General features: G+C 24.3%; 1 protein-coding gene across 4 annotated transcripts in view; it reads left to right on the top strand.

The window, feature by feature from the left end:
- LOC126902380 (putative protein kinase C delta type homolog) overlaps positions 1–14,263 on the top strand; it is a 36,172-nt gene that overhangs the window by 2,503 nt on the left and 19,406 nt on the right. For 2 of the 4 annotated variants that reach the window (XM_050679577.1, XM_050679578.1), the window contains exons 2-5: positions 7,221–7,305; positions 7,574–7,727; positions 7,810–7,841; positions 7,918–8,003. In XM_050679577.1, the coding sequence (XP_050535534.1) occupies positions 7,221–7,305; positions 7,574–7,727; positions 7,810–7,841; positions 7,918–8,003 (357 nt within the window). Of the gene's footprint in view, positions 1–677; positions 697–7,043; positions 7,148–7,220; positions 7,306–7,573; positions 7,728–7,809; positions 7,842–7,917; positions 8,004–14,263 lie in introns of those variants that run through there. The other 2 variants (XM_050679579.1, XM_050679580.1) reach the window with 2 other exon arrangements.

The following is a 14,263-nucleotide window of genomic DNA, read 5'->3' as shown; positions in this document are numbered from 1 at the left end:
CAAGAGAGAAGGCGTTTGCTGACAATGGTTAATGCTATTTATATTAATATGTGGTCTTAAATTTACTTCAGATTACGCCCGTGTACTCCTTTAGAGTATATTTCTGATAAATTATCATACATTATAAATTGTATGAACATAGAATCAATTTAGTTGCACATACAACATTTAGTGTTCCAAATTTAAAAATTCGTATTTATAAAGACGTTGAATTGTTTTAGGAATCCCGATAGTATTTTTTTTAAATAATGTTTTTATAATGTTTTTATAATATTATTTTTTTTAATTTTTATCTGGGATACTTTTAATTTTGTCATATTATCACTAATTATACCACTAATAAGGCTACTCAATAGCGTATATAGAAATTTATAATAGAAGATGGTAGAACACGAAAATATTTTATAATTGACTAGTCACTATGAAAACCTTTTTTGATTATTTTTTACTCATTTTGAGCAGGTGATGAGTAAAACATTACCAACAAACATTTTGATATTTTACTATCAAATGAGGAGGCACATGCCATCGTATTCTCTCTAAATATTATAACAAATAAACATAATTTAATTGAATAGTATTATTTGAGCCTTGATTATTATCTTTAGGCGTATTTACGGAGAATTTTTGGGAAAAAACCCTTCCCAAGGAGAAATGATTTAAAAATACCCTTAATTTTGATACAATGAGGAGGAGGTAAGAACATTTTTTTTATGTTAAACCCATAGTATACAATTCTAAATGCGCCACTTTAGAACAGTGCAAAATTTTAAAATAAATTGCTTAAAATAGAGTAACGAGTAATTTTTTAAAATTACCCTTAAATAAATAATTAGAATTAAAATTAAATGACCTTTTATTTTAGTAATTTAATTACAGTGAAAGTATTAAATTAATAGTTTCACTACTATATTTTGAAATTCAAGTTAAGGAACTACTCAAAACCGAGACTAATAGTTTTATAACCTTTTCGTAATTTAACTGTGAATATTTTTGGATTTACACTAATAGTTCTTAATAGAATATATCCAATCAAATTTTTTATAGGTGATTAATCTAATTATTTAATTGGTGTTTCATCTGCAATTATTCATATATTTACTTAATTTAGCAAATGTACTATTACCTATTGAATATACGTTATTTAATAGTGCATTGATATAATATATTTATTAAATTTGATAGTAAGATTATTAGGCCAGTCAACGAAGGAGTAATTTTGTCGAATGGCAGAAAAAATTCCCAACCAAATTTTTTTTTTTTTTAAAAGTTGAATTAAAATATGTATAATGACATACTAAAAGTCCTCATCGATTGGACTTGAACTTTGTTTTTTTACAGCCTCACAAAAGTTAAAAAATATGAGCTTTTTTAATTTTCTCAAAAAATATTTAATTTACAAAAATATTTTCGTACAAAAGTTGTTACTTTTTTATTTAAACAAATATTTTTCGAGTTACATTACATTTAATATGAGTACTAAAATTTATTTATAAAAAATAATTAGAAGAACATATTGTTTGAACATTTTCTTCTATCTTATTAACAAATAAAAAATAGGGGTTTTCCATTAAAGAAAATTAAAGTAAGGTTTTATCCCTAAAACAATGAAAAAAAAATTATTTAATTGCAAATTATTGTAGAGTATTTTTAATTAAACGACACTTTTTGTTAAATCGTGTTTGTAACAATATGTTATTTAGAATAAACACAATTTATATACATCTGTTATTAAATTTATTATATTTATGTGATATAATAATGCCTGTGCATAATACTTTTATTTTTATAAAACCCAAATTTTTCATTTTTAATAGCTATAACTAAATGGGATGATAATGGGCGTCATAAAACACACCCGTATTACCACTTATATGAATTGCTTAAATAGGTAAAAAACAAGTTGTAACCTTAAATTTATTATATAAAATACACATAGCTCTTAATAGAATTATTCTTTATTTACTCTATTTTTCATACGTAGAGATAAACTTTTAATTTATCACTAAATATATTTTAACTCTTTCAAACTTGACGTATTATTTCTAGTTAAAAATATTTAAGATCAATTTTTTTTGACGATAGATTCTAGAATAGGGTAAAAAATAATTTCCAGAGATCTATTTTTCAACTTAAAACTTTTTGAAACTGAGGAAAAAATTACTTAAGTTTTTTTGTTTACATAATTTTAGCATATTTTGGTGTTGGAAATATTATTTTAAATACAAAATTATGTCTGAAAATTAAAAAAATTGTGGTTATACAAAAGTATACTGAGAAACAGAAAGAGTTAAAACATTTTCAGAGAGAAAACTAACAGTAGGACATACACCCCTTGCCTATCACCTAAATAGAGCCCAAAATCAATTTTTACTATAATTTAATACAAATATTTATAGAGGACAAGTTAATAATTTTTTTAAATGTAAATGAATGTTTTATTATTAAAATATTTTTTATTTAGAGTTTCTCTTATAAGGAAAACCATTTTAGTTATGCGCTATTTGTCCATTCTATCATACTATCATGGGTGTAATTAACAGGGATGCTGCATCACCTCTAGATTTAAATCAGCACTCCAGTGTTTTTTTTACAGTTTGAAACTTCTTGGTTATTTTGATAATTGAAATTATGATAATAGATGAACCGAAAAATGATATTAATATAATGGTTTATTAGTTAAAAAAACATTGTTTTAGCTTCAATGCGAAGGTATTCATTTTTAATATTAGCTTCGATGCGAAGCTGAGAAGGTATTAATTTTACTATTATTTAAGTATAGAAAAAGATGTTATAACAATAAACAAAATTATTAAGTAACATTATTGGATAAAAAGTCGATAGATTAGCAGTAATTGCAACGTACCATGCAGTTGATAAACTTTTAGGAGTACCAGAAATACCCGCTGGAACTGTTTTAGAAATATGCTCCGCTATTTATCAAGTTTATAGCTGGGGATTGGTAAATAATATCCAAGCGTTTGTTTTTGATACAACAGCATCTAACACTGAGAAATTTAATGGTGCTTGTTCTTTATTAGAAAGGATATATTAATTTTTGGCTGTTGTCATCATATATACGAAATAATATTATCAACAGTTTTTACGATTTTTAAAGTAAGCGTCATGTCAGGACCTGATATTCCGCTATTTAAAAAATTTAAAAATCAATGGGATATCATTATAAAAATTGATTTTTCTACTGGAATTTCTCATGCTAGAGTTCGACATATTTTAAATAATGGTATTGATGAAATTTTACAGTTTTGTTTTGATAGACTTAATTTATCGTTTCCGCGAGATGATTTTAATGAATTTTTTATTTTAATTATTATTTTTTTGGGGGGTGTCCCTCCAGAAGGAATAAAATTTTAAAAACCAGGAGCATACCATTTAGTACGTTGGATGGCTAAAGGTATATACGGCCTAAAAATTTTCTTATTTAGTAATCAATTAAAGTTAACTAAACTTGAGGAAAATTCTCTTACAGAACTTAATTGCTTTATTATAAAATTTTAGGCTGTGAACTGATTTACTGCCTCAAACAGTGAAATGGCTCCTTTAAATGACATTAGATTTTTAAATAAATAGCATAAATATTCTAAAATTAATAAAGATATTTCTGAAACTACAATTGGAAAATTTTTAAATCATTTATATTATTTGAATAAAGAATGTTCATCTTTTGCAATATTCGATCAAAGAGTAAACGATGATACAAAATTGAAAATTGCTAAAAGATTATGTGAAGACATCTTCGATGAAGAAGATAAAACAGAAGAAGTGAATGAAACCCCCAAAAAATTAATTCTAAAAAAGGTGACATTCCATTTTTAGCTTCGATGCGAAGCGAAGAAGGTATTAATTTACTATGATGCGTTTTTTCTTTTCTTTTTTTTTTTTGTGTCTGTGAACGCTCAATCTCAGCTCTCGCTGGACCGATTTTGATGAATAATACGTCAAAATATCCCAAATCGTATCTAGTCGCAGACATAACCCTCAAAAATTGAAAAAATTTTCCTCGTTCCCTGTAATTGGGGGAAATCCCCCAAAAAATTACAAATTTAAAAATAGCTAATTTTGGACATTTTTTCAATTTTTTTTACTTAAAATTGCTATATTTTTTTTTAAAATAACCGAATCAATATAATTTTTTTTTTTATAGATACCTTAGGTATTTACCTATCATTTTATATATTTTTGTAAACATTTGACCCTTTACCAGCCCACAGGAAGGGTTTCAAAATAGTAACTTTTTTACAAAAAATTAACTTTTGAAAATGTTCCGGAAAGACTGACACTTTTATATATACCTTGAATTAAAGCTAATGTAATATACTTTAATTTGAAAAAAAAAACTTGACCTCTGGACTTGTCTTCGTGGTGAAAACGGACATCAAAATTAAAGTAAAACGTACGATTTCCGTGAAAAAATTGTCAATTTTATATGTTATATTATTAAATTTATATTACTGAAACTTTTGAAAAAATGTATGGATCCATATTATTATTTTTTTATAAATATATTTTATATACTCCTTTCATCTGACACACTTTTTTTGTAAATCGGGGAGGATCATACCTCTTTATACAAGGGGGGTCAACATTTTAAACTTGCGTATTGAAACTAGGACATTTTCAGTTTAATTTTTAAAGTATTCCAGAAATACTGACACTTGTATATGTATCTTAAATTAAAGCTTATGTAATATACTATAATTTGAAAAAAAAATTTGACCTCTGGATTTGTCTTCATGGTGATAATGACTACCATATTCAAAAATATGCTATTTTTGTGTTAAAATTCTGGGTTTTGTATTTTATTTTATTTTAAAATACATGACAAGGGGAGTACACTGATTTGGATAAATATTATATAAATAAAATTGATATAGCATAGAAAGTTAAACTTATTTAAATTTGTTTGCTTTTTTTAAGTCGAGAAAAATAACTTTGAAATTTGAACTAGCTTAAATTGCCATTTTTTTCACCCGTCGAAAGCGACGTACAGTTGCCGGTCGGTAAAACTTGTGTTTTATGCACTTGGGTTACAAGATTCCAACCCGCGTATGGCAAGGAATTTTTTGCATTTTTTTCTGAATTCTTTTTAAGTTAGAATATATTTTCAACTCTTTTGATTTTAATCTCATTTAGATTCAATAACTTCAATAAAGATCAAGGATCATTGTAGTCGCCCCTTGCGAAAAAAAATTTCTTATTCATATTAAAATTATTTTACTATATTTTAGCTTCGATGCAAAGCTGAGATGGTATTTTTTTGTGACTATCATTTATTTTCTCTGCTCTAACTTGACCTATATTTTTCAACAATACGTCAAATGATTACAATTAGTTGAAGATGCTGCCCTCAAAAATTGAAAAAAAATTCTAATTTATCAATGAAACAGTTACTTATCCCATGTTCTCCATACAGACAATTAAAATCATTCATTTCTAATGTTTTCAAAGAATTTATTGACGAATCAAGTTTGATATGATAGGTCTCAAATACAAAATTAAATCATTTTGTAATTTAATAATTTTTTTACTCTATTTGTGTGTGCTACTACTAAACTATAATATTCCAAATTTTTTGGTAACATGTTGCTATATAAATCATTTCTAAAAAAAATGATAGTTAATTAACAATGGATTTTTACAATTATAATCAAATTTTATAATACGCTCAATTGAGTAAATCTTATAGTAAAAGTTATTGTAACATATTCAATTTTTTTATTATAAACTTTCACAAAACTTTATCAAAAATTTTTCATTAACCCAACCAAAAAAATAGATTAAAAATGAAAATTTGGACTGATTATTTTTAACATATTAAAAAACAAATTTTTTTTGTTCTTAATTATTTTTTTTTTATATGTAAATACTTATTTTTTAATAATAAGTAATAATATTAAAACTTAGAAGTGATAGAAAAAGTCCAATTGCACATTTTAAAACATCGCGAAAAGTTGATTTAGAAAAGTATATTTTTGTTTCTGATGAAAGTAGTTCCACGTAGTCTAGTGTATTTATTCATAAGTAACAAAATTTTTTTATTAAAAAGTAGTACATCAATCCCTTTAAATTTTTATACGCGTTAAAAGTATATGAATATACAACTCCTTTTTATTTTTATAATATCTCCGTAAAAATTACAATATTAAATTATTGAATATCAATCTCATACTAAATTTAATTACTATAATTATTATGTATTCATATATTATAATAATTATAATTATTATAAATAAGGATAAAATTAAGGGAATATCTTAAATTATGGGAAGCGTTTCTTATTATAGTAATTTTAATCACTGTTAGATATCATATATAGTTGTTCTAACTATGCCACGTCGATACTGTGCCACGACCCCACTGTGCTACCGTTTTTTGTTTAATTATTATAATAAATAATTATTTAAGGAAAGATATTTGAAGATTTGAGCATAGCATATTCACACAACTCTCAGCATTTTCGCTTTAGTTACGCCCATACTTAATATACAGGCTTCTTTTGTATTAATATGAATAATTTAGTAAGATTCAGCTTATCGGTTATTAATTAAAAAAATTACATAACTCAGAGCCAAGGCTATAATATTAAGACACCGGTTGAAATCACCACGAGACGTCCTTAAGAAAAGTCTGTATTTATTTTTTGTTTAATACAGACCTAAATTGATTTTCATTTTCAAATACATACATAGTGGCGCGAATTCAGGCAGTGTCATAAACCTCCTCAAAAAGTTTAATTTATTTGCTAATTTAAAAATCATATCGTTTTTATTTAGGTATTTTATTCCTAAATTTTAAGTTTTCAAAAAAAGAACTTGCCTAGCAGTTAAATTTATTAAATGATACCTCCATAATTTTTTTCTAATTTAAAAAATTAATATGTGTGTATTATTTAAAAATATTCCAAATAAAAAAAAATTGATTGTTATAAAAATATTTACGGAAAGCTTACTTTTTGAACTCTTAAGTACTTAAATACGAAATCGTAGTATTTTATATGAAATAATTACTGATTGTGCTTTTAGAATTGTACTGGGATACTGGGAAAACAGAAAAATTCTCGGTGGACTTGTTGACTACTGTACCAGTGTATTAATTTGTTATTTGAATAAAATGTCAATATCTCTTTGTAAATTTGATATTATTTAAAATATGAATAACAATAATAATATTTATTATATTTGCATTGTTTTATTTTTCAGAGTGGAAATCGTAGTAAAGGACCATCTATAAGTTTTTATTCTAGTTTCAATATCAATTCAATAGATACAATTGTAACTAATAATAGTAAGTTATAAAAGACTATTATTGATTGTTATTTTACCCTAGTCATATTAAAAACAACTTTTTTCATGCAACTAAAGCTGTTAACAGAAATTTACCATTCGATTGTTATTTTGTAATGTCTTAGGATATCATTCTTTTCAATATAAATTGAATGTATTAAATCATTAATAAAGGACTTTATTAAACCATTACATGGACAATATTAACAATAAAAATAAGAACATTTTTTCTTTTGTAAAGCCATCTTTATTTTTTTATTTGATTTCAGTGCAAGAACATATTGATACTGCGCTAGGTCATGTTATTACTCGAAGACGAGGCGCCATTAAAAAACAAAAAGTTCACATTGTTAAGGGACATAAGTTTCTAGCAAAATTTTTCAGGCAACCTACGTTTTGTGCTTTTTGTAAAGATTTTTTATGGTAAGTAAATTTTATAATTTGGATTTTATTATATTAATTTGAAATTCAATAAAATTTTATGTTATTTATTTGTGAATTTAAGGGGATTCGGAAAACAAGGATATCAATGTCAGTGTAAGTACGTGAAAATTAATACTTTTGATGATTACTTTTTATTTTCTATAAAATAAAATGAAAAATTTAATTTTAGCTTGTCAAACTGCAGTTCACAAAAAATGTCATGATAAACTTCTTATACAATGTCCAGGAAGTGGTCGTGAAACGGAAAGCACTTTGGTGAGTTTATAAAATCTCATCTACTATTGCCTTGTAAAAACAACATAGGTCTCAATTTATTGTTTTCTTATGAAATACATCCTGAAGTTTGAAAATGTTTTTAAATAGTGTATTAGACAGTAAGATGACTTAAACTATAGAATTATTTTATTTAAAAAAATATATAATAATAAATAGAAAAGGTTTTTTTTAAATACTCATATTTAAGAATATTTTTAGAGATTAATATAATGATGTCTCATCTTTTGCATACTTTAAGTTTAAAAAAATATGTTCAATTTTAAGTTAATTTAAAACAATTCTAATATTATTCAATAGTTTCAAAAATTCAAATACTCTTCAATTTGTCTAAATTATTTATTTTACATGAAATGAATGGCGTAATCAAGGCCTTACATTGAACTATTTATACAATGAACAAAATATAAAGTTTGGAATATTTTTCTAATCGTGCTTCTTTTTAAGAAAAATAATTATGCTAATGTATAAAATATTTTTACTTCAATTCCTCCTAACAACGCTCTTAAGTTAATGGAATTTTACTTCTTAATATCTATCTAAACAATAATTTATATTAAAAAATATTAAATATTTAATAATTTTCTAATCATTTTTATTTCTAACAAATTACAATTGTTTTCAAAAATTTATTTTTTGTTAGTTAATAAATTTTATTTTAGTTTAAATAAAATAAAAAAGTTAACCAGATATTTAATTTTATCAATTAACGTAAAATATTAAGTCACCTTGTTGCAAAGAGAAGAAAAAAAATATGTGAATATTAGGGTGGTTCTTAAAAATTAAGATTTCAAATTCGTTCAGTACATCCTCTAGAATTGTTCCTTAGGTAAAAAATAATTTGTAAAAAAATTAATTATGAGTTATGTTGACATAGGCTGCAAGGTGGTTAAAAAATTCATTAAAGGGAAGTTTTTCGAATTTTATTACTTATCTTACAAACTATGTTATTTAAACAAAAAATTATTTAATTTGTAGAATTTCTTTTTAGCTTCGATACAAAGCTGAGAAAGTTAATTTTTTATCGTTAAAATCAATTTTATTTGTTTATTAAATATTGCAGACAAAATATTTAACATATATAAAAAGTTTCACGACAATGATGTTTAAATTTAAATTTTATTATTTTTGTTGTGGGTTTTACTTTTTTGCCCAACTAGTTAAAATATTCGAGTATTAATGTAAAAAAGTTTTTTTTTTACAATAATTGAAACACAAATTTATATGGAAAAATTGTTGTCTTTAAAATAGTGTTATATTTATATTTTTAATGATTAACATTCCAAAAAGGTACTTTGAATTATTAAGTTTAAATTTAATTTTAAATCGAATATTAATACAATTCACTAATTAGATAAAGGTAGCCTGAATCTAAGAGTATCTATTTAGCATGCATTAAATACGCTGTCCAAAGTTGTGTTTTGAATTTTGACTATGAATGGACTAAAAGAATATTTAGATTAAAGTTATATAAAAACTAATTTAACTTTGAATAATAGTGAAATTAAAATAATTCTTTAATATTTATTAATAATTTTTTTTATTAGTACTTTACTCTAGCTGTGAAAATATTAAACCTAATATATTAAAAATAACGAAACAGAATAAATTAAATAGTCCAAGTATATTTATTGAATTTTTCTCTTTTCATCTGAACAATTAAAATACGTTTAAGGTTCATTTAACATAATTATAATTCATACACCAAAACACTAAGGTAACATATATTTTTAAATAGTTACGAAAATTTCTACATTAGAATAATTAGATATTAGGTTAAAGTATTTTGTTTATTATCAAAAATGTTTGACATTTGCTTTTACAGTAAATATACATACTTTTTGTTACTGTATTTTGCACACAATAACATAGCTCATTGACGTTTGCGTTACATGTCAATGAGGTTAAGATTTACGTGACCTAATTACTTGTTGAAATACCTATTGGTTGTTTCGTGTACTCAATTGCATATTCTACATACCACCAAAATCGATGCCCATTGTAGAGTATTTGAATAATAAAAACTTATGCGATTTAAAATCTATTCGCATTCATTTTATAAAAGATGTGTACAAAACTCATTGTTTTGAAACATAAAAACTGTTTGGGTTATTATGTGAAAAGTAAAAAAAAAATGGAATGTTTTCTAAAAATGCGACTGTATTCAAAAAATTGTCTGTGCTTAATACATATAGCTAAGAGAATTTTCAACGTAATTCAGAGATTTTTTGTGGTTTAAAGTTAGATTACATACTCGGTAAAGCAAATTTAATGGGCCTATTACAAGATGGCCAAGGCCTCGAATAAATGTTAGCAAAGTTAAAGACACAAGATAAATTATTAAAAATTACCGTAAAGAATGCCAACTATATATATTGTCTTATGCTATACAGAACAACAAAACGTGCACACACAATATTAAGCTCAAAAAAGGCAAACTGAATTATAACAGAATATTCTCTAATGCACATTTCAAAAATACAATAAAATAAAATCTCTGTTATCATAGTTTTTATCGTCAGCAGGCCAAGAGATTCTTTGCAAATTTAAAAATATGATTATGCCTTACTTCTTAGTATCTCATTAAAATTCGTATATTTACTGTAAAACTCGTACATTTGTTTATTCGATGTTGGTAGCCCAAAAATAAAATTATTTAAAAATATATTTAGAAGCCTTATTATAAAATCAAAATCAAATTTCTTTTAATAAATTTATTTAATTGATATTGAAAGTTGCAAACAAACACTTAAATCCTTATAATTTATTATTATTTTTTGTAAAGTGGGTACTAAAATTTTTTCCTATATGCTTATACTATTTGGCCTAAATCATAGTCATAAATAATAGAATCAATATTTAAGTATAAGATTATAACAACACGCCAAAGTTGTTTTTTTACAATAAAATGAAATTTTGGGTTTAACTTAAGCGGCATATAGAAAGTAAAAAGTCAGTATTTTTGAACATTTTCAAAAGTTAAGTTGAAAAAGACTCTACGCTTGTTTAAAGTTTTGATCCATCTGTATAAAGGGAAATTACTCAATTTAAAATAAAAGTATGTCCGATGAATGGGGATTGTATGAAATATTTATTAAAATAAAATTGTATTAATCCATAGATTTTTCAAAAAGTTATAGCAATATAAAGTTAAAAATATAAAATATAAAACCGAAAATATTAACACAAAATTAGCATATTTTTTATCTACTGCGGCAATTTGCACATAGAAGTAATGGTGACAAATTTTTTTTTAAACTTATACTATGTAACATACAAGGGCGTATTCACATATTTTCCACCTACAGACATTTAAAAATTTGCCGTCCTGTATTATGTTATGACAGAAGAGGCTCATTTTTATATATTTTCGCCATAATACTACTAATTCTTCATAAAAAAAAAAAAAGTATTTAAAAATATTTTTAAAGCAAATTTATGTTTATTAATAAATCATAAAATAAAGTGCTTGTAGCTATTAATATACATATCATAATTACACAATAAATGAAAACGATTATGATAATTATTAGGAAGTCAATATGTCATAACAACAATAAAAAAATAACTCGCTTTTTATAATATTGTTGGCCTTCAATATTTGCCGCTCCTTAAAATAAGCTGCTGTAGGCAGTTGCCTATATAATCTGCTTATATACACGCTGCTGGTAACATATATTTTAATTTAACATGTTTAAAGCTTGGAGTATTTACAAAACATTTTCAAACTTTAAGTTGTAAAGGTTAACTTTTCATGACGAAAGTAATTATTTTAGCTGAGCTTTATTGGCAGGTAAAGAATCAGATTTCCAAAAAATATATCAAATCAATGAGAAATACTTAAAATATTTATAAAAATTATTTTATTTGTTTCATCCATTTTTAAAAAATTATTACAGTTTTAAGTAAAAAAAAAATAAAAAATGTTGAAATTTATCGATTTTTAAAATCGTAAGTTTTTGAGAAGTTTTCCTGATTAATGGGGAACAAGGGAAAATTTTCAATTGCATATATATACGATTCCTGATTTTTTTATGTATTGTTGAAAAAAACAGCCCAGTAAGAGCTGATAAAAATAAATATCAGGTACAAAACATCATATTAAAATTAACACCTCTGTTCACACTAATTCAACTTTAATCTTAGATTTTATGAAATTCGCTAAATATTGCACTTATTACTTTTATTTATAGTGACTATAATTGTTAATTCTTAAATAGCATACGACTTCAATTATATTAAGTTTTGTACAAATTAACTACAGAAATTTCTACATGTTATCAAAAAATATATTCTTAACACGTTTTTTTTTTGTTCAATGTTTTAGTGTTTTAAATATATTTTTATCTTTATTAATAATATTTAAATATTATCATTATAATATCTTTTCTAGGTTATATAATGTAATGTTAGTAATAACAAAAGGGAAATATGAATGATAATGATTATTATTGTCATACATATTTCCCCGAGCATTAAAAAGCGATTACAAACTTTGCCCATAGTTACAGTTTTCATGTTAATATTTGATTGTTTGTAACAATGAGAACAATAGAAACCCGTTTCCTGACTTACTGAACACCCTGTATATAATTAATATGTATCGTTAATATATAGAGTGTGATTTTCTTATCATAACCCATTCAAATACTTACAGAATAAAAATAATTTAACCATTTTAGCTTCGATGCGAAGCTGAGAAGGTATTGGTTTTACTAAGATGTGTTTATTTTTTTTATTTTATTTTTTTCTTTTGTGTCTGTTACCACTTTTTCTCAGCTCTCACCGAACCGATTTCTTTCAATGATACGTCAAAAGATCACAAATCGTATCTAGTCGAAGACATTACCCTCCAAAATTGAAAAAAATTCCCTCGTTCCCCGTAAATGGGGGAAACCTCCAAAAAAATTACAAATTTAAAAATCGCTAATTTTCGAAATGTTTGCAATTTTTTTTATTATATAGATTCATGATAACAATCTCTTTCATTTGGTATATTTTTTTTTTTATATGTGACTCTTTACTTGCCCACAGGGGAGGATTTAAAATGACAACTTTTTCACAAAAAATTAATTTTTTCAACTTAATTTTTGAAAATGTACCGGAAAGTCTGACACTTTTATTTATATCTTAAATTAGAGCTAATGTAATATACTTTATAATGAAAAAAAAAAATTTCGGACTTTATTTTATCTTCAGGTTGAAAATGGCTACCGAATGCTATTTTTGTGTGAAAATTTTCGATTTTGTATTTTACATTTTTAACTTGATAATACTATAACTTATTGAAAAGTGTATGGATCAATACAATTTTTTTATGAGAAGTAGTATTTATATAGATCTTTCATTCAACATACTTTTTTTCTAATTCGGACCATTTTCCTTAATACAGGGGGAATTCAAAACATAAAAATGCATATAGAAAGTAGAACTTTTTCAACGTAACTTTTGAAAGTGTTCCGGAAGGTCTGACACTTTTATATATATCTTAAATTAAAGCTAATGTAATATACTTTATAATGGTAAAAAAAAATTTCGGACTTTATTTTATCTTCATGGTGAAAACAGACATTAAACTTAATAAAAAAAATACGATTTTTGTAAAAAAATTCTTTTTTATATTTTTAACTTTATAATGCTATAACTTCTCGAAAGATGTATGGATCAATATAATTCTTTTTTTTGTAGATGCACGATGTCTTTACCTATCATTTGGTATATTTTTTTTATAAATCTGACTTTTCACGTGCCTACAGGGGGGGATTCAAAATGACAACTTTTTCACAAAAAATTAATTTTTTCTACTTGATTATTGAAAATGTTCCGGAAGGTCTGACACTTTTATATATATATCTTAAATTAGAGCTAATGTAATATACTTTATCATGAAAAATAAAAATTTCGTNAAAGCTTATGTAATATACTTTATTATGGAAAAAAAAAATTTCGGACTTTATTTTGTCTTCACGGTGAAAATGGCTACCTTGTGCTATTTTTGTGTTAAAATTCTCGATTTTATATTTTACATTTTTAACTTTAAAATGTTATCACTTTTTGAACTATGTATGGATCAACACAATTTTTTTAGGAGAAATAATATTTTTTAATAATCCTTTTTTTATTCGACATACTTTATCTTAATCAGGATATTAATAAGGAACTAGCAGTTTATGAAGCTTTTGGAATAATCCACCAATTTTTTAAAATTAAACACTATCTAAAGATTTGCATCGAAGCGTTTT

The sequence above is a fragment of the Daktulosphaira vitifoliae genome, unplaced genomic scaffold, assembly GCF_025091365.1.
Source record: "Daktulosphaira vitifoliae isolate Bord-2020 unplaced genomic scaffold, ASM2509136v1 Scaffold_3, whole genome shotgun sequence".
Taxonomy (NCBI): Eukaryota; Metazoa; Arthropoda; class Insecta; order Hemiptera; family Phylloxeridae; genus Daktulosphaira; species Daktulosphaira vitifoliae.
This window is presented reverse-complemented; position numbering and strand designations above follow the sequence as displayed.